The 20,201-nt window shown below is 51.2% G+C and overlaps 1 protein-coding gene and 1 long non-coding RNA gene across 2 annotated transcripts; both read right to left on the bottom strand.

Annotated features, from left to right (window-relative positions):
• Nucleotides 1–314: 314 nt before the first annotated feature.
• On the bottom strand, nucleotides 315–17,563 carry LOC103561333 (transcription factor SPT20 homolog). The gene is made up of 3 exons (XM_070564657.1): nucleotides 17,389–17,563; nucleotides 10,446–11,080; nucleotides 315–1,085 (listed from the first exon to the last, which is right to left on the bottom strand). Exons 1-3 carry the CDS (start codon nucleotides 17,561–17,563, stop codon nucleotides 315–317), a joined length of 1,581 nt encoding a protein of 526 aa, XP_070420758.1.
• Nucleotides 17,564–18,702: 1,139 nt separating this feature from the next.
• On the bottom strand, nucleotides 18,703–19,585 carry LOC139073327 (uncharacterized). Its single transcript, XR_011524264.1, has 3 exons — nucleotides 19,465–19,585; nucleotides 18,962–19,071; nucleotides 18,703–18,815 (listed from the first exon to the last, which is right to left on the bottom strand). It is a non-coding gene; the product is annotated as an uncharacterized lncRNA (long non-coding RNA).
• Nucleotides 19,586–20,201: the final 616 nt, after the last annotated feature.

Genomic DNA, 20,201 nt, shown 5'->3' with positions numbered 1-20,201 from the left:
GCGGTCAGCAGAGAGGGCAGGTGACCAGCGTCCTGGGGCCCCTGGGGAAACACAGGCAGCCAGGAACTGAGGTTCTAATTATAGGGGCCAAAACAGAAGGGGAAGAGGATAAACAGGAAACAAGGAAAGTAGCTGCACCCTGAGCCAGGAGGACAGCACTGGCAAAGGAACAAAATGGTATAAACAGGAACCAGGAAGTGACCATGTGCCCAGCATCACACCTGACCCTGGACAGGTGTATAAAGGGCTCCAGGCCAAGGGGACTCCACATCTGACCCTCCCTTCTCTACCTGCTCCTCTGACCTGCTCCACCCTCAACTCACCAGAACCATGGGCTGCTGTGGTTGTTCTGGAGGCTGTGGCTCCAGCTGTGGGGGCTGTGGCTCCAGCTGTGGGGGCTGCGGCTCCAGCTGTGGGGGCTGTGGCTCCAGCTGCTGTGTGCCCGTGTGCTGCTGCAAGCCCGTGTGCTGCTGTGTGCCAGCCTGTTCCTGCTCGAGCTGTGGCAAAGGGGGCTGTGGCTCCTGTGGGGGCTGCAAGGGGGGCTGTGGCTCCTGTGGGGGCTGCAAGGGGGGCTGTGGCTCCTGTGGGGGCTGCAAGGGGGGCTGTGGCTCCTGTGGGGGCTGCAAGGGGGGCTGTGGCTCCTGTGGGGGCTCCAAAGGGGGCTGTGGCTCCTGTGGGGGTTCCAAGGGGGGCTGTGGATCCTGTGGGGGCTGTGGTTCCTGTGGGGGCTCCAAAGGCAGCTGTGGCTGCGGTGGGGGTTGTGGCTCCTGTGGAGGTTCCAAGGGGGCCTGTGGCTCCTGTGGCTGCTCCCAGTCCAGCTGCTGTGTCCCCGTTTGCTGCTCCCAGTCCAGCTGCTGCAAACCCTGCTGCTCCCAGTGCAGCTGCTGCAAGCCCTGCTGCTCCCAGTCCAGCTGCTGTGTCCCTGTGTGCTGCTCCCAGTCCAGCTGCTGCAAACCCTGCTGCTCCCAGTCCAGCTGCTGCAAGCCCTGCTGCTCCCAGTCCAGCTGCTGTGTCCCTGTGTGCTGCTCCCAGTCCAGCTGCTGCAAGCCCTGCTGCTCCCAGTCCAGCTGCTGTGTCCCCGTTTGCTGCCAGTGCAAGATCTGAGGCCCTGAACCCAGACCTTCGGTTTCTCAATGTTTGGTGAAACCCATAGTCTTCTCTTTTTCCTAAATCAGCTCTTTTCCCCATCCTCCCACAACCGTCTACTCTTCATTCACACACACATCTCCCTCCACGGCTCAGCTCTCCCTCTGGAACCTGTGTTTATCCTCCTCGCTCAGGAGAAGTAAATTTCCTAGATGCCGGAGATGCCTCCACCTAGAAGCAGGTGCCAGCTGGCTACTGCAATTGGCCTTCACAACTCACGTGTGCATCATTTTCTGCCTCTTCCCGGACTGGCTAAGACGCAAGTTCCGACCCTGCAAGGCAGTGTTTCTGTGTGACTGCTGAGGACTCTTGTAATCTGGCGTCTCGGCCATTGGATCTGGACCCTTCTGGGCCGTGTCCTCCTTCCCAGGACCCACCTCTCCCTGCAAGTTTCCTTCCTCCTGTTACCTCCAACTTCATCTGTTTAAAAAAAGAACAACTGAATTTCCCCTTAAAATAAAACTTCTCCTGCCTCTGTAAGCCAACTGTGTACTTGGTGCAATTCTTTCTTTTCAACCGCTTTCCTGTGTGGTGACAAATGAGCCACTTCCTCGTAAATGTGCTTTTGGAGCCGTCAGCAATGCTGGGAGATCCGTGGCAGAATGCCTGGTGCGTTCCCAGAGAACCATCCACGGGCTTCTATCTTCCCAGCGGACACCAAACACCTTCACCGTCTCTGCTTTCAGGATGCACGGGCTTGGCCCGGGGGGTGGGCACTGGGTGTCCGCCACAGGAGGCAGTGACGGGCAGACAGGTTCTGACTGACAACCAACCGAACAGGGACCTGGTGTGCACACCCAGCTGAGTTAGAGACACGTGGTCTCCCTCCCTTCTCTCCTCCCAGGTCCCAGTCCAGTAACGCTGATCCTTGGAAGGACCCAGAGCAGGCTGAGTCATCGAGGGAGAAGTGAAACACCAGGATGCCACCCATGGAGCCACAGTCCACCTGTGACTCAAATGCAAAATTAGAAGTTTAGAATTTGACCTGGAGAGTCATGAGAAAGCTACAGCACTGCCCATAGTGCCACAAGGGGCCAGTCTCCTGATAGGAAGGGCACGTTCAACGTGGAGAATTTGGGGGGAAATCTGCGGAAAGTAAAACTCCTTCTTGCTGGCATGCCACCGGATTAAGACCATTCTCAGAACAAGTCACATGTGCAAGGTTTGAGAAATGACACCACTTCTGGGAGGAGAGGACAAACGTTACTGGAGGAAGTCCTCCAGCCAAATGGACACTGAACGAAAGATAGAGGGAAATAAATATGCAGAAACATAGGCGAGCAACGAATTCCAATAAAACCTATGGCAAAACCTAAGTAACTCTTGATAACAGGGTGGGGAACTCTAACGTAATTATGAAGAAAGGATTCCTAAGGTGAGAGAGAGACAATGAAAGGAAAAAAAAGGAAACAATCTAGAAACAAAATCATACATGATATCAATTTCATTTCGGAGATGAGGAGAGGGAATGAAAGTGCCAGAGGTTTCATCTTAGTAGGGCATGTGGTCATTGCTTATTTGATGATGTGGAAAGAAAATATTGTTTAAGATGTTTTGGTCAAAAATTCAAATAGGGGAATTCTGGAAAGGTGGCAGAGTGGGGGAAGTGGAGTTTTTGCATACCCGTCTATCCCCACATAAAAGCAGACAAAGCAACTAAAGCAAAACCAAAAATTCATGGTTGAAATTTATAATAAACCAGGTTGACCCCAAACCACAAGTTTCCGAGAACCACAAGTCCTCATGTATTGGCCTCTATGAAGGAGAAAGCAAGGGGACAGGTGACAGACTGAAGACAGGGGAACCTCAAGAGCCAGCAGGTGCTGGCTGGAGAAGCACAGCACACAGCTGGAGCTCAGCACAGGAGACTGGGAGGGTCTTCCTCCCTCCGGTGGGCAGTGGGCGCACGGCCCTCAGTGAATCCTCAGGGACCATGAACGCACAGCAGAGAGGCGTGCAGTAAAACAGGCCAAAACGTAGCCGGTCACGTCAAAACAAGCCAGCAAACAATGAGAAGAAATTACAGGAGACATACACGAATAACATGGGTCCGAAATAGAATATTTGAGAAACAAGGTGACAGCACTCCAGGGAAAATTAGAGGAAAAAATCATTTTGGAAATAAAGACTGAAATGGAAGGAACGTGAGAGCTGATGAGCACAACAAATTTTGAAAGTAAAAAAGAAATGAAGAAAGAGAGAAGAGGATTCCAGAGAAAGTGACAAATACTGAAAACAGGCCAAGAAGACCCAACAGATGTGTAGTCGGAGTCCCCAGAGGAGAAGCCAGAGCTGTGGGTGACGGTCACACCTTCCAGGGAGAAATGGATTCAGGAAAAGCACAAATCGATCCAAAAGAATGCAGGGAAAGAGAGAAAAGAAACAGACCTGATGATGCAATGTTACATCCAAGATAAAGTGTAGACTGAAACCCCACATGTGCCAGAAATTACACTAAAAGGAAGAGGACACCACAGGCTAGTTTAAATAAAAAGATTGCTACACTCGATTTTTAAAAACCCAACTACACGTAAATTCAAAAGCCACATTTAAACATAAGGATATAGAAAAGTTAAAAATAAAAGGATGGAAAAGGACATAACATGCAGAGAAAGCTCTAGTAATCCTGGGCAAAAAAATATAAAACCCAAAGGAATTTCTAGAGATAAAGAGTCTCACTTCCACAAACTAAGAGTTCTAACCATCTGAATTTTGTGTGCACATGAAGAAATGGCCTCAAAGTGTGACCAACTACAGGGCGAAAACCGTATTCATAGTGGAAGCGAAGGATTTTAGCATTCTTAGCCCAGTAGTTTACACACCAGCAGACAAAAAAATATCAAGCAGATTTGGAGTATCTGAACCTCAAAATTAACGAACTCACCCAAAATGACTTAGAGAGCGGTGCACCACCAGCTACAGAGTACGTATGCTGTTTAAGCACATGTAGAACATTGACGAAAGTTAACAAAGCCTGGCCATAAAGTAAGTCTCAACAAATTCAAAGGGCAGAAGCCAGAAAGAGCATGCTTTGTGTCCACAGTGGAAACAAGCTGGAAACCAACCACAGAAAGGCCGCTAGAAAATTCCCCAGTGGTTAGAAATGAAGAAACAAAAGACGTTGACCAATACAGCACCTGTGTGACCGCTGCTTAAAAGAATGAGGTGGAAACAAGCACGTTGAACAGTGAGATGCCCCGCAGCTCCCACGGCAGCACAGGAGGCTAAAGCACACGCGTCTTCCAGCCGTGAACAGCGGTTACCTCTTCCAGATTGGACGAGGTGAGAAGGGAGAAGGCAAGATCTCACTTTGATCTCTATAGGGTTCTTACTCTTCACTGAGTACATATGGACTTAACCTCTGTGGTTGTAAAAGAATCACACATCTTTTTGTAAATTAGTACGTGCATCCACAGACATCCAAATAGAGACATATTTATGCATCACATACGTGCCGAGAATTGTGTGCATCGTAACCGTCAGTTAATGAATCCTCCCTGTCTTGTTATTTACATTTTCTCCTTTGTCATCGTCATCCCGACCCCATCATCCACCCCAGGAGAGGACCCCATCCTTGTGCATATCTTTCCAACCCATCTTCTGTTAGTTTATTTACATATGCGTGCATAGAATCATGACAAATATGTAGTATTTTTCCAGTGTCTACACTTATTTACATTCATGATGATTACAAAGTTAGTTCTGCTTCTTCACTTGTTTTTAGCAAATCTGGTGCTTCTGAGATTGACTTGCATGGCTACATGAAAATGCACTATTTCTGGCCCCAAAGAGTGCTCATTGTATTTGTACCACACTTTGCAGGCGTCCATTGCCCTTTTGGGAGCTCTTTGCTACCACGGAAAACACTGGGAGTAATATCCTTGCTCTGTGGCATCTGTAGAAGTGTTTCTCTGGGGTACCTACCCAGGGGTGGGATCCACATGTCATCGGATACACGGATACTCAACCCTGCTAAATACCACCGGGCTGTGGGAGTGTTTCTCTGGGGTGGTTAAGCCCAGTATTTTCCTATCTCTCACTTATGCTCTGGGATCACATTTAAGAATTGCCTTCCTGCCCTAAGATAACAAACATGACCTCCAACATTATCTTCTACAATCGTATATTTTTTCTTTCACTTGTGTACATACTTTCGGATCAGAAATCCATCTGAATTGTAGGGGGTGTGAGATAGACATCTAATTTTAATTTTCTGTATCAAGTGAGCCTATTCCCTGTTCAATTTATTAAAAATTAAAGTTCCCAGAGTGACATCAGCATCATGGCAGAGTGAGCTTCCCCAGTAACCTCTCCCCTCCACCACACAAGAAAAAGACATTCACACTCCAACAGAGGACATCCAAACACAGCACAAAAGACGTCTGAGACATCCACATAGCCATACGATGGAAGGCAGAAAGACTGGCACCCCCCCCTCAAGAGGAGGTGGAATGGGGTAAGAGAAAACTTTTCTCCCTCCCCGAAAGACTGGGACCTGGGACTGTGGGAGGTTCCGTGAAGGAGGGAAGGGGGAGGTGACATTCCTTTGCGGGAACATCAAAGGTCCCTGAGGGCCCTTGCAGCCTAGAGGGAAGCCCTCTACTGGGGCAAAAGCTCTCACAGGGGGCGACCTTATCAAGCCAGCACCCCAGGAGAGCAGACAGAGCAGAGAGAGAAAACCCCAAGAGCACGCAGGAGAAAGCACCCCTCCCCCCAACCCCCACCAATGCCAGCTCCAGCTCCTGGGATCTCAGCTGAAAGCGGAGGGCTCAGAATACACGGCTCTTGACCCCCACCCAGTGGCGATAGATTGTAACTGCAACCAAATAATGCCAGGATGTGAAAGAACAGAGCCACGCCCTCAAGTAATATAAAACATTATATTAGAGCTCCAGACCAGAGAGCAAATGTCAACCACCCAGAAATCAGTCCTGAGGACACAGAAATATGTAATCTAAGTGACAATGAATTCAAAATAGCTATCATCAAAAACCTCAATGGGGTAAAAGAGAACGTAGAGAAACAATTCAATGCATTTGGGAAGAACTACTTCACAAAAGAGATTAAAACTATGAAGAAGAATCAATCAGAAATAGTAGAGATGAAAGACACAATGGAAGAAATAAAACAAAATACGGATTCCCTGAACACTCCAGCAGACATCACAGAGGAGAGTATCAGCATAAACGAAGATAGACATGTTGAAATGCTCCAAATAGAGGAGGAGAGAGAATTAAGACTAAAAAGAAATGAAGAAAGTCTCTGAGATATATCTGACTCAATTAGGAAATGCAACCTAAGAATTATAGGTGTTCAAGAAGGAAAGAGAAGGAGAAAGGAGCAGAAAGCTTGTTCAAAGAAATAATAGCAGAGAACTTCCCAAACTTAGGGAAGGAGAAGGAAATCCACGTGGATGAGGCTACCAGAGCTCCTAAATATGTCAATGTAAAAAGACCTACTGCAAGGCATATAGTAGCGAAACTGGCAAAAGTGAATGACAAAGAAAAAATACTCAGGGCAGCAAGGCAGAAGAAAATAACCTGCAAAGGAACCCCCATCAGGCTTTCAGCAGATTTCTCTGCAGAAACTTTACAGGCTAGGAGAGACTGGAATGACATATTCAAATCTTTGAAGGACAAAAACTTTCAGCCAAGAATACTCTGTCCAGTGAAAATATCCTTCAGATATGATGGAGAAATAAAAACTTTCCCAGATAAACAAAACCTAAGGGAGTTCATAAGCCACAAGACCCACCCCCTACAAGAAATCCTCAAGAAGGCTCTCATACCTGAAAAAAAAAAAGGGAAAAAGAAGTTACAAAGCACAGAGTAAGGAGATACATAGGTAGACAAAATCAGAAAATTGCAGCTATACATGAGAACAGGTTAGCAAATACTCAAGAATAGCATTAAAGATAAAGGGAAGGAAAACACCAAAAACAAAGATAACCTTGCCATTTTAATCACAAACTCACAACGAAAGATGGAATAAGATGTGAGAAAAATAACTTAGGACAGGAAGAGGAAAGGGACTGAACTGGCTTGGTCTAAGGAAATTAGAGGTCATCAGAAAATGGACTATCTCATCTATGAGACTTTGAATACAAACCTCATGGTAACCACTAAACAGCAAAGCAGAACAGACACACAAATAATAAATAAGGAGAAAACAAAGAAACACAACATAAAAAACTACATAACTCAATTGGTAGACCAAAATACACAGGACGAGAAACAAAGGAAATGCAGCAGAACTGCAAAACGAGTGATAAAATGGCAGCATTAAGCCCTAATATATTGAAAATCACCCTAAACATAAATGGATTGAATTCTCCAATAAAAAGACACAGAGTGGCAGGATGGATTAAAGAATAAGACTCAACAATTTGTTGCCTCCAGGAAACACATCTCAGCTCCAATGACAAACACAGGCTCAGAGTGAAGGGATGGAAGACGATACTCCAAGCTAATGACAAACAAAAGAAATCAGGTGTCACAATACTTATATCAGACAAAACAGACTTCAAGATAAGACAGGTAAAGAGAGACAAAGAGGGGCAATATATAATGATTAAAGGGACACTCCACCAAGAAGGCATTACACTTATAAATATCTGTGCACCCAAGACAGGAGCACCAAAGCACAGAAAGCAACTATTAACAAACCCAAAAGACATTAACAATAACACAATAAAAGTAAGGGACCTCAGCACAGGAACTTCTCAAGGACGTCCTTCAGGAAGAAGGAAAGTGAGCCCAGGAGGGAGGAGGAAGGGGAGGAAGGAGAGAGTAGATTGTTGGTGGACATGTGGTGAGTATGGGTCAACACTCACTGTGTAAATGGACGATGATGAGCAACGAGGGAACAGAAAAACAAGGCGGAGCCAAGACCCCAAGAACACCACGCACAACCTGGAGCACGCAGGGCAGGCTGGTCCTGAGTCCCTCACACGCTTCTGTGGGGCAGGGGGAGATGTCAGTCACATCCAGACAGTGTTTCCTCTAAATTACGTGTGAAAAGTATACGGTTGTCACTGAAACAGGGAAGATAGTGTATTATTTCTAGATCAGTCAGGGCAAAAAAAAAGAAGAATCTTTAAAAACCCCAGGAAGGAGGGGGTGGGAAGAAGGCATTGAAATAGGACAGTTATGTGCGGAGGATGGTAGGAACAAGCCTAAGTCAGAAATCATAGTGGTCTAGTGCATTCAGCCGACAAAAGACAGAAACCCCCAAATGTGGGCGTTTTTAAGCGGCTCACCCAGACACGAGAGACAACCCTAAAACAGAAGGACACAGGAGGCTGTGAGAACCTGGGTGGGCAGGGACACCAGCCACAACCACTGGAAGGAACACGTCAGCCTCAGAAGGCACCTCGAGGTGTGACTAGGGGCAGGAGATAAACAACGTTGGATAGCAATTAGCCGGGAGGACAGGACGCTTCCAAATCGTGTGGGCCTCTTAAAAGAGCCTTGAATTCCACTGGGGAAAAGACCCTGGAAGAATTACAAGAAATTTAAAACTCCCGAATCACAGTCGGAGGTTTTTAGCACGCTTATGTTAGTAACTGATGGTAGAGCAAACAAAAGTTCCTAAGGTTGCAGTGTTTCCAGGACACCGTAGGTGATGGAGAGTGTGTACAGAGCCTGCAGAACACACAGGTCTTAACACAGATGGGCTGTTTACACTTCTTTCGCACGTGCCAGCTCCCGGGGGAGTCTCGACAGAGTTCAGACCTCGAGGCCTCTGCTCGGACGGCAGCACATCCTGCTAGGAGTCAGTCCACAGGATCAATGCAAACCCCCGACCGTTTGGAATGTTTCAAACACGGGTAGCAAACTCACGGCCAAATATAAAATCAGAAGACAAATTAGAAAATAGTTAGACTTGACCAAAAATGAGAATACTATGTATAAAAACAGGGGCTATCGAACAAAAACTCCACCTTAAAATAACGTGCAGCCCTAAACGCCTGTGCCAGAAAAAGGAAGATTGGAGATGAACGAGCAACGTGTCCATATTAAGAACGTGTAAGAGGAACAGAGAAAAATAATAGAGCAGGAGGAAAGAAGTAAAGGCAACAGCAAAAAACAAATAAAACAGGTTTGAAAACAGACAATAAAGAAGATGAACGAGACCCGAGGCTGTCCTCTGAGGAGGGCGGAAGTGGACAGCATCTAGTGACACTGATCAGAAAAGGACAAGGTGTACACGGAGAAGAGGACACTCCCCAGCCACACACATCGCAGCTCTGGAAATAGGGGCTGCTGCGAAAAGGGGTCTGTCAACAAATCCAAAAGCATGGGTGAAATGACATCTCATCTTGAGCAGAAACAGAAAAAGCACCAGGGCTGTATCCGCCACGTAAATTGGCGGAGTCAGACTTCGCCCTCCCACACTCACTGCCTCCACCTGGACCCCCTCACAGACAGGCTCCCCCAAATGGTCAAGGAATGAACAATTCCTGATGTGTACAAACGTTGTAGCGTGGAGAAAAGGGACAGGCCCACCTCGTCAAATATGAGGCTAGAAGGGGCTTGATGCCAAGGAGGGGGAGCCCAGGAGAAACGAAAACCACGGAGCGATCTTATTTAGGAACCTAGACACAAAAAATAAGAAAATGGGTAAACTAGCGCCATATGTATCACCTTGAGAAATCTCTTAATATAACACTGGTTTTTTTGAAAACAATTTTCAGAAGGAGAAATATACTGTATTACCAACTAAAGTTTAAAGCATGCAAATAGTATGTTTTAAAAACATACATATTTAGTAAGAATGTAAAGACTGTGTGGTAGTGATGAATTCCAAGTTCAGGAATCTATCCAGGGTGGGAGGGAAATATCACAGAGAAATGCATGAAGGGGGCTTCATCGATTGTTGGGATTTTTTTCATAGCTTGGGTGTTTTTTACAGGTTTATTTGATATATTATTACCCATATCCTTTGTACAGCTGAAATACATCATTTTCTAATCAATGAGACTCTGTAGTTAAGGTAAATGGGCTGGACCCTCAGGTACCTCCCTCAAGTTTGGATACGGATTCAGCAAGAAAGCGGGGTCCTGAGGAGTGACCCAGAGCAGCTAACGGCAAGAGGACCTTACACCAGGGGCTGATACGAGAGGAAAACAAGGAGGAAGAGGTCCTAAACATGGCACAAACAGGAACCAGGAAGTGACCATGTGCCCAGCATCACACCTGACCCTGGACAGGTGTATAAAGGGCTCCAGGCCAAGGGGACTCCACACCTGACCCTCCCTTCTCTACCTGCTCCTCTGACCTGCTCCACCCTCAACTCACCAGAACCATGGGCTGCTGTGGTTGTTCTGGAGGCTGTGGCTCCAGCTGTGGGGGCTGTGGCTCCAGCTGTGGGGGCTGCGGCTCCAGCTGTGGGGGCTGTGGCTCCAGCTGCTGTGTGCCCGTGTGCTGCTGCAAGCCCGTGTGCTGCTGTGTGCCAGCCTGTTCCTGCTCGAGCTGTGGCAAGGGGGGCTGTGGCTCCTGTGGGGGCTGCAAGGGGGGCTGTGGCTCCTGTGGGGGCTGCAAGGGGGGCTGTGGCTCCTGTGGGGGCTGCAAGGGGGGCTGTGGATCCTGTGGGGGCTCCAAGGGGGGCTGTGGTTCCTGTGGCTGCTCCCAGTCCAGCTGCTGTGTTCCTGTTTGCTGCTCCCAGTCCAGCTGCTGCAAACCCTGCTGCTCCCAGTGTAGCTGTTGCAAGCCCTGCTGCTCCCAGTCCAGCTGCTGCAAGCCCTGCTGCTCCCAGTCCAGCTGCTGTGTCCCTGTGTGCTGCTCCCAGTCCAGCTGCTGCAAACCCTGCTGCTCCCAATCCAGCTGCTGCAAACCCTGCTGCTCCCAGTCCAGCTGCTGTGTCCCCATCTGCTGCCAGCGCAAGATCTGATTTTCAGTTTTTGCAGGGACCCTTCCCAAAGCCGGTGCCATCCCTGGTCAGAAGTCCCGGGTTCCAGTACAGCCATCATCCGCCTTTTCCCTGCACCACCTGAGCCACCCTAGTGCTTTGTTTCCCACCCTCCTCCTTTGCCCAGTTCTCTTTGACCTCCTGCCAAGAAATGCTGTGGGCACTTGTGTCCAAGAACGCCTTCCAGAGCCCACCTCCAGCAGCTGGAGATCTTTTCCAGCCACCAGCAGCGGAGGCCGCCCCCAGCCCTGCTCGCCTGGCACTTCCCCATTGAGAACCTCTGAGCAGGGCAGCAGTGGCTCTCAGCCCTGCCTGCTCTGCGGTCACTGCTTGCTCAGACCCCTCTCTGTCCTTTAAGTATCTAATAAAGCCCCTGGCCTCGGACCCCATTGCCGTGTTGGTGTGTTTATCTGTTTCCATCTCTCTGGTGGGTGGGGGGAGTGTGCACTGGAATAACACCTGTGGCCGTGCTCAGTTCCTGCAAACAACCCACCTGTCCGACTTCCCACAGCATCCTCGACTGAGGCTGATCTGCCCCGTGTCTCCTAAATGCCCTGTGTGCGTTTGCTACGCGGACTAGCTGAGCAGCCCAGAGCAAATCACTTTTCCTCCCAGAACCTCAAAGTCCACACCTGGACAACAGGCTGCTGCTACCACCGTCCTCGTGGGAAATGTTCTGTGGACGGCAAGGCAGCCGTGAGAAGACACTCTGGTGATGGCCGAGGGGTACGTTCCGGCACCCACCTGCTCCCGCAGCGATGGCCCTCTGGTCTTTCCTGAAGCAGCCAGACGGAAATGAAGTTGTCTCTGAGGGTTTCCTACACGGATCTGGCAACAGCCCTGAGGGACTGACGTAAAATGAAGCCCAGAGAGGAAGGTGGAATCGAGCCCAACCCTGTTTCTGGCGTTGGACTGCTGACAGCTTTCCGGCCGGCCCCACCCTCCACCTTCTTTTTACCCCACAACTGTGTGAGCCAATGAGGAAGCCCACCACGGTAGGGTAAGCTCAAACCACTCAAACCCCAGTCTGGGTGAGAACCCTAAGCCCAGACCCCTCCCCTAACCAGGACAGAATCCAAAGCAGGTGTCCTCCCTTCATTCAGCCATTCCAGACCAGCCAGGCGCCTGCCCTGCTCACCAGAGCCTCACGGTGAGAGTGACGAACCCTGTCCCACCCTCTGGGTGTATGTGCGATGTCTCAGTCCTGACATCTGAGCCAGTTTGGGGCAGAGGGTTGATCTCGCCCCCCACAGGGCAACCACAAGACAGTGACACCTTGTCTATCGTCCTGCTGCAGAGAGGTAGGGAGCCAGCGTCGAAACCCACTCGGTCTGGGCGGAGCCACCCTCTTAACCTGGGAAACAGGAAGGCTGTGATACATAAAAACCAGGGGAGGAAAGCGTCTGCTTCCAGAGGAATGTAATATTTACGGAAGGTCCCACTGCAGCAACTGGACAAGGCCCCAGCGGCACCGGGGTTGTTGCTGGCTCTCCTATGGGACAGAGCACAAGGGGAGCCCCTGGTCCCCGCAGAAGAAACACAAGGGCACCCTGCCCTGATGGCCACAGCCGGGACCACCCGAGGGTGCCAACCCCCCACAAAGTGCTGGGCCCAGATCTGTGGAGAGGGAGGGAGGGGCTCAGCAGACCCGGCAGTGGCAGTGGTCAGAGAGCCGAGGGGCCCACAAAGGTCGTGCTCCCCACAAACCACTCTGCAGGCTTGCTATCTGGATTTCCATTTCAGTGGCCACGTACAGCCAACTCAAGGAGATGTCCCTGAGGCTGATAAAATCTGTGGGCATCACGGAGAGAGCTGTCCGAAGCCCAAGGGCTGTGGCTGCTCTGGACGGGCCAAGCGAGGGACAGACTGACAGCCCGAGGACGAGGCCCTCACCGGAGAACGACTGATGAGTTGTCGAGAGCTGCCCCTACAAGGAGCATTCTGCCACCTTCCTCGCCAGCACCAGGAGGTCCTGTGCTGCTGGGGGGCTGTGATGCTTTGGGGCCTAAAGTGCCCTGGATAAACACAGATGCCCCCCCAAACCAGACAGTCTCCATGATACCACACGAAACCAAGGACGAGAGTAACAAACGCTCCCCAAAGGGACCCGGCCACACTACATGGTGGAGCTGACTGTTAAAACGGGGGGGGGGGTCCCAAAGATGAGATGGATGGGGAGAGCACCCCAGAAATTCCAGCCAGTTGAGGAGCTGTGGGAGGCCCAGAGGGGCACTCAGGCGCCTTTGAAACCAAAAGGGCCACCACGAAGCAAGGTCCTCATGGAGGTCAGACGCCCTCTGCCAGACAGAGAGCCAGTGACCTGAGAACAGACCCCTCCGTGGGCACCCCCACTTCCCAGCCTACACCCCTCTCCTGATTTGACAGCCTTCAGGAGAGTTAGTATGGGGCTGGGGTCTCTCCATCCCTGAGGGACCCAGGTCCTACAGCTGGGCAAGTGCACATGGCACCAGGGGCTGAAAATCCTTATGGCTGTTTGGGACATGATGCCCCAATGAGTCGCCTAATGGTGTGCAGGAAGAGTCCAGAAGGACACTTTTGTGGCTAGGCATGGAGAGCAGCTAGTTCAGACTGGAAAACCATGGAATATTCCCTTTCTAGTCAGTTAACAGAGTGGACGTCCACTGTAGAGGAGCCAGCTTGTTGCCTTCCCACATCTACCACCCCGCCTCCCAGCCTCAGTCCCTTGCCTTGCTTCCCAGAGAGGGCCAGTCTTCAGTTCCACCTTCATCATGCCTGTAGCAACAGGAACCCCAGGAGCTGCTGGACCCTGGTCCAACTTTACGCCATGATACCTACATGTAAGTGAACACTCAGAAGCTCTGGCCCCTCCAGTGGCTGCCCAGGGGGCCGATTTAACACACAACCCAAAATAGCAGGGAAGTAAATTCCCCATGAGGCGCACTTTGATCTATGAGAGAGGAAGACAGGAAGGATAAAGCGTTCTCCCTTCTCCCTCCTTGCAGACCGTCCTGAGATGCAATGTCCCCATGAGATGTTGGAGGTGGCTTGCGTGGACAAGCAACCAGCCACCACTTCTTTCCCCTCATCTGGCCTCCGAGGACCGACTGTTCACTGACACATTTGCACTAAGCTTTGCCTCGAGACGTCTCTTAGAGAACTCAGGCTGAGACTCCCAGCTTCACAGTGTGTATTCAACATTACAATAGGGGATCCTCGCCAACGCAATATGACAAGGAAAAGAAACAAGCGATGCCAAGTTGGGAAAGAAACAAAAACTGTGGGGGTTCACAGATGACTTGACTGTCTACCTACAAAATCCTAGTGAATCGACAGGCAGTCTGTTAGAGCTGATGAGGAAATTCAGAGACGCCCATCGAGAGCATTGCCATAGACAAGTCACAACATCAGAAATTGTGACTTTTACAAAGAGCCTTTCACAATAGCAACAGAAATTATAAGGTAAGTAGGAATACATCTAACAGGATGGATAGACCTCTCTGGAGGAAATTATAAAGTCACATAGAAGGATGTTAAAAAGCTAAATACATCCACAGGGGCGAGAAGATCTATGGTGTCCTCCTCCAAATTAGTCTATCAATTCAACGCAGCTGCAGTCAAAATGTCTAAAATCACACGTGCTGACAAGGAAGTTGAAAAGTGGAGCTCTCGTCCTCTGCTGGTGCATGATTAATTACTCTGAGAGCAATTTAACAACACCCAGAAAGCTGAGGCAACCTGGCAACCCCACTTCTGGTACACGCCTCAGAGAATCTGCCCAAGGTCCCCGGGCAGTGTCTCTCAAAGCTTAATTACCTTTGAGCAAGTTATGCTGCGGCCACTCTGGAGGACGGCCCGGTAGTGGGGGTAGGTTTAACTACACCCACCCCGTGACCTCACAGGCACACTCTTGGTGTTTATCCTAGAGAAGGGATAAACTGGATTTACACAAAAATCTGCATGGGAATGTTTATAGTGGCTTTACTCATAATCTCCAAAACCGAAAACGACCCAATGTCCTTCCACAAGCGACAGTGCAAACTGTGGTTTAAACATGGCGTCAAATGCTGCTCGGCAGTAAAAAGGGATCAACTGTGGATACACACAGCAACCTGGCGACCTCAGAGGCGAGAGGAGTCTCGACAGCTTACATTCGGCAATGACTGCGTTCCTACGATGTTCTCAAAAGGAAAACCATAGTGACGGAGAGGAGACCAGTGCGTGCCAAGGGGTAGGAGCAGAAGGAGGGCGTCGCTCTAAAGGAACAGCATGAGGGAGAGTCCCGGGATGGCACAGCTGTTCTCTATCCTGATTATAATGATGGTACACGAATCTACACACGTGTTAAAATTCAGAGTCCATTTTGTTGAGGATTTCGAGAAATCAGAACCCTGATGCATTGTTTGTGGGACTACAAAATGGTGCAGCTGCTGTGGAAAACTGTCGGTTCATCAAAAGTTAAACACAGAATTACCATGTGATCCAGCAATCCCACTTCTGGGTCTATCCCCCAAAGAAGCAAACACAGGGTCTCAGATAGATACTCGTACACCAATGTTCAGAGCAACATTATTAAAAATAGCCAGGAGGTGGAAACAACCCAAATATCCATCAACAGATGAATGGATGAATGGGTACACAAAATGTGGTATGTACACACAATGGAATATTATTCAGTCATAAAGAAGAATGAAATTCTGGTACATGTTACAACATGGATGAACCTTGAAAACATTGTGCTAACTGAAATAAGCCAGGCACAAAAGGACAAATACTGTATGATTCCACTTATATGAGGTCCCTGGAATAATCAGATTCATAGAGACAGAAAGTAGAGTGGTGGTTGCCAGGGGTTGGGGGTGGGGGAGGATGGGGAGTTAGTGTTTAATGGGGACAGAGTGTCAGTTTGGGAAGATGGAAAGTTCTGGAGATGGATGGTGGTGATGGTTGCACAACAATGTGAATGTGCTTAATGCCACTGAGCTGTACATTTAAAAATGGTTAAAATTATAACCGTTATGTTATGTATATCTTACCATGATAAAAAATGTCAACTAAAAACTTGATTTTACTATATGATAATTGTAAAAATTAAAGTGATGCAAAAAAGGAAAACAAAAAATTGAACATGCATACAAATCTCCTGGGCTCCTTAAAACACACGTTCTGGCTCAGGAGGCTTGGGGTGGGGGCTGAGAGTCCGCACGTGCAACGTGGTCCCAGGCGATGCTGACGCAGCGGCGGAACCTGCGCTAGGAGATGTCTGCTAGGATGCTGCCCCACTGCATCAAGAGAAAAACTTGAAAACAAGCTAAATGTCTGTCAATAGAGGAACGGCCAAGTAATCAGTCTATTCATTCAATGGAAACCTATACAGCAGCAAAAATGGAGGAACTAGGCTTGCCACCATCAACAAGGAGGATAAACAGATGTGAGAAAAGGGAAATTGAAGGAGAACAGTTGCGGCATGATACCTACATGTAAGTATTTAAAAGCACACAAGACAATACCATCTGTTGTTCACAGGATTTATACATGCAGTAAAATGATAAAGACACAACTAGGGAGACCCCACCAGCTTGCATGGCCGCTGCCCCCGGACAGAGAGGCCACAGAGGTACAAGGAGAGCACCAGCATCTGCACGGCTGTTGCTCTAATCCGAGGCAAAAATGGCAAGATACTGACATAGTTGGGTCTATGAGCGAGGTGTTTGTTATATCATTGTCTGTGTTTATTCGTAAGCCTTTTTTAATATCATAATTTTAAAAAAAGGGAAAAAAATCATCTGAAATGTGTTATGAAAAGCACATAGAAAGAAGCCACTCACCGAACTGTTTTTAATAGCCAAACACGGAAATAATCAAAGATATAAAAACAGAGAATTGGTTCAAATCTCACCACACATCCATGTAACACAGCACCACACACATAGTTATAATCGGGTGGTGGGAAAGCAGGAACATGGATGAATCTCAACATTTTCTTGATGGAAAAAGGCCAGACACTTTTTGAACACACGGCTAAGTTTCCATTTTTATGAACTTCAAGAACAGGAAACATTAACCGGCGGTGACAGGTCAGAGGGGAGGAGAGAACCCGCTGGAAGGCGCGGCCGGGAACTTTTGGGGGCGATGGAAACGGTCGAGGTCTCGTTATGGACAGCGAAAGAGATAATACACACATGCCCACACAGTTGTCACAACCCATCTTCTTGAACACCTGATACGTGCCCTTTATTAACTAGCCTTGACTTTAAAAAGTCAGGCTGTGGAAAATGCAACGCCAAGGACACGTGTTCACTCCATGTCGTTAGTTGGAACATGAGCGGCCAACCAGAGAAAAAGTGAACGCACTTCTCTGCTTGCACGCGTTAGGAGGCGTCCGCCGCGGCGTCGGGCGGAGGCGGGCGGCAGAGGGCGCGCACGGACCGCCCGGACGGCTGCGCTCCGACTTGCCCGCCCGGATGCGCGGGTCCCGCCGACGGATGCCCGACCCGACCCCGACGCGGCCCTGGCGCCCCCGAGCCATACGAGGGTCCTGCTCCACCCCGAGGACCCCAAGGCGGCATCCGGGCAGGCGCGACCGCGATCACCTGCCAGGAGCCGGGGCCCAGGAGGCAGCCCGCCCTCGGACCTTGCCCCACCTGGCACGACGGCCACTGCCTGAAGCCCGGCCCCGCTGGGGAGCTGGAAATCCGCGAGGGGTTCCCTTCCACGCGCGGCCCGCCCCCAGGCCACCCCTGCCTTTCCACCCCTCCGCGCCCCGGAGATGCTGGCCGCCGGAGGAGCTGACCCGGCGAGGGCAGGGCGGGGCGGAGGGGGTGGGGGCGGCGAGCCTGAGGGCCCACTGCCCCAGGCAGGCGCTGAGACCGGCCTCTGCTGGGGCGCAAGGGAGATGGGCGAAGGAGGGAGGGCATAGAATCCAGCACTCCTCCCCACCCCACCCCAACTTCGGGCTGGAAAGAACCTAGGCAGCAGAGCTGGTGGCCTTGGAAAGTCACTGTTCCCTCCAGAAATGGTACCACCCAACCCCTCAGCCCCACTGTTGCAGAACCACAGGTTTTAAGTGCTCATTTGCACGAAAAAATGACCATCAGGGTTATAAAACAGTCATGCCCAAACATTGTCCCCTGGCCAGGCGCCCCACACACCCACTCACCTGCAGCTTCTAGAAGGGGGCGAGGACACTGACACCTGCCCCTCATTTACTGCCGCCTGCTCAGGCCTGCCTGGGAGCTGCCTAGGGCACAGCCAGAGTTCTTAGGGGCCAAGGGCATCCCCAGGCCACATGCAGACACTGACCACATCAGGGCTGGGCAGAGGAGGAGAAGGCCACACCCCCTCCTGCAGGACACCCTCCACCTTTCTCCTCTCCCCTGGGCTCATCCTGGGCCTGGCAGGGGGACAAGCCTCGTGGGGCATCCTTGCCCCCCCTTCCCAAGTGACAGCTCCTCTATCTAACGAGGGACAACCCGCCAGTCCTGCAGGTCACAGGCCCTTCAGGTCTGTCTGTGTTTGCCCAAGGGCGTCACGTACCTCCTCTGGCCACCTGGCAAGCTTCTGGGGGCTCAGTCGGAATCCTCCTGCCCCCCTTCAGGGCCTGGCCTCCCCCACTTTTCAGACACGGAGTGAGGTCAAACCCAGCAAGCCCCCACCACACCCCGCAATGCACCACTGACCTGGCCATGCATCCAGGCTCGGCACCCCCCAGAGCTCAGATCCACCATCCACCTCCGGCCAGCACCTGTCTTCTCAGCAGGACGCGCCTCCTTGGGGCCCAGCTTGTGAGGGGAGGGAGGAAGGACCAGCCCCAAATAGCCCCTGGGTTACCAGCGCTTCCTTCCGGGAGAGCCTCACTCCCCAAAAGATGTTTGTGCTGGCTCTGAGCCAGGGACACTCTCCCCCCACACAGACCCCATATGCTCACCACTGCCCAGACACTCCTCAGGCCAGCGAGGGAGGCGCCCCAAACACTTCCTATGCACCTACTATGTGCACAACTCTGAGCCTCAAGGCAGCACCGACTGGTCTGGAGAACTGAGTATGAGAAAGGGGAGGAGGGCCCCTGGGAGCCTTACCCAGCACCCACCTGCTGCCCGCTGTCCTCCCCCACTCCCACTCAGAGCTCTGGGGTCCTGAGTGCCCACCCTGGCCCAGGAGGCCAATCATGCCTGCTGCGTTTTTGGTGACTTTTCATTCAACCAGGGGAGGCTGACAGCCGCCTCCCACACCCCTCCCTTCACGGGAAGGGGCTGCACTTCCGGGGGGCCGAAGCCCCTCTCAGAGCCTCAGAGTGGCCCTGAGAGGCCTGGATGGCTGGGGGCTCCAAGATGGAGGAGGGGCCGCCCTCACTGTCCATGGGACAGCCCTGGGGGAGGGGTTTTAGAAATGTCTGGGCTATCCGGTCACACCTCTCCCAAAAATAACTACCTTCAAAGTCTCCCACAGCTCGTGGGCTCCGGGGCAGGGGTCCTTGTCCCATTTCGTGGAGCTAAGTCCCCAGTGCCAGGGACAGGCGCTCAATAAATACCGAGCAATCGATAGATGTCTGAGTGCGTGCCCTCCCACACCCTGCGCGCCCCGCCTCCTCCACTCCAGGACCGGCGGCCGCCTCCTGGTCCGGGACAGCCAAGGTTTTGCCTGCCTCGGGGGTCCCCTCCTGCACCACCGGCGCCTTCCCAGCCTCCAGTCACTGCTTGCATGTCGCCACCTCCGGGACGCCCACCCGCTCCAGGGCGTCTCTGGCTTCTGTTTGTTTCAGCCCAACACCTGCCCGAGGTGTAATTACCTATGAGCCCGCGCTGGACTCCAGCGTCCAAGCGGCGACCGGTTGTGTTCCCACCGCACTCAGCTGGGGGTGGACCCTCAGCAGGTCTTATGGGGGCGCACTTTGTCAGGGGGGACCCCAGTGAGAGCTGTTTTGGGGTACCTTTTCACTTGTCGGGTCAAGGGGTGGAGGTCATCGGTGGGGCTGGGGGGACAGCACTGCGCTGGGGGCTCCCCCCACCAGAGTTCAAGAGATGTATGACCTGAGGCAAGCCATCTCGCCTCTGAGCTTCCAATCTCGCCCCCAGTAGAGGGGAGACCCCGGCTCCCCACCAGGGGTCGTGGAGAGGGTAGAACGCTCGGCAGGGGGAGCGAGGGACCTCCCGGTGTGGGTCCCGCAC

This window comes from Equus przewalskii, chromosome 11 (genome assembly GCF_037783145.1).
Source record: "Equus przewalskii isolate Varuska chromosome 11, EquPr2, whole genome shotgun sequence".
Classification (NCBI taxonomy): domain Eukaryota; kingdom Metazoa; phylum Chordata; class Mammalia; order Perissodactyla; family Equidae; genus Equus; species Equus przewalskii.
The sequence above is the reverse complement of the archived record's forward strand: the minus strand, read 5'-3'. Positions and strand labels throughout refer to the sequence as shown.

Bases quoted from the DNA above. Each gene is read 5' to 3' on its own strand.
- LOC103561333 (XM_070564657.1), bottom strand. From the start codon at position 17,563: ATGGCTCGGGGGCGCCAGGGCCGCGTCGGGGTCGGGTCGGGCATCCGT. The intron at 11,081-17,388 runs GTGCGTTCACTT...ACTTCTGACCAG, and splicing joins TAACGCGTGCAAGCAGAGAA to GGATGGCACCGGCTTTGGGA. The intron at 1,086-10,445 runs GTGAGTTGAGGG...TTGCACTGGCAG, and splicing joins CACAGCAGCCCATGGTTCTG to CAAACGGGGACACAGCAGCT.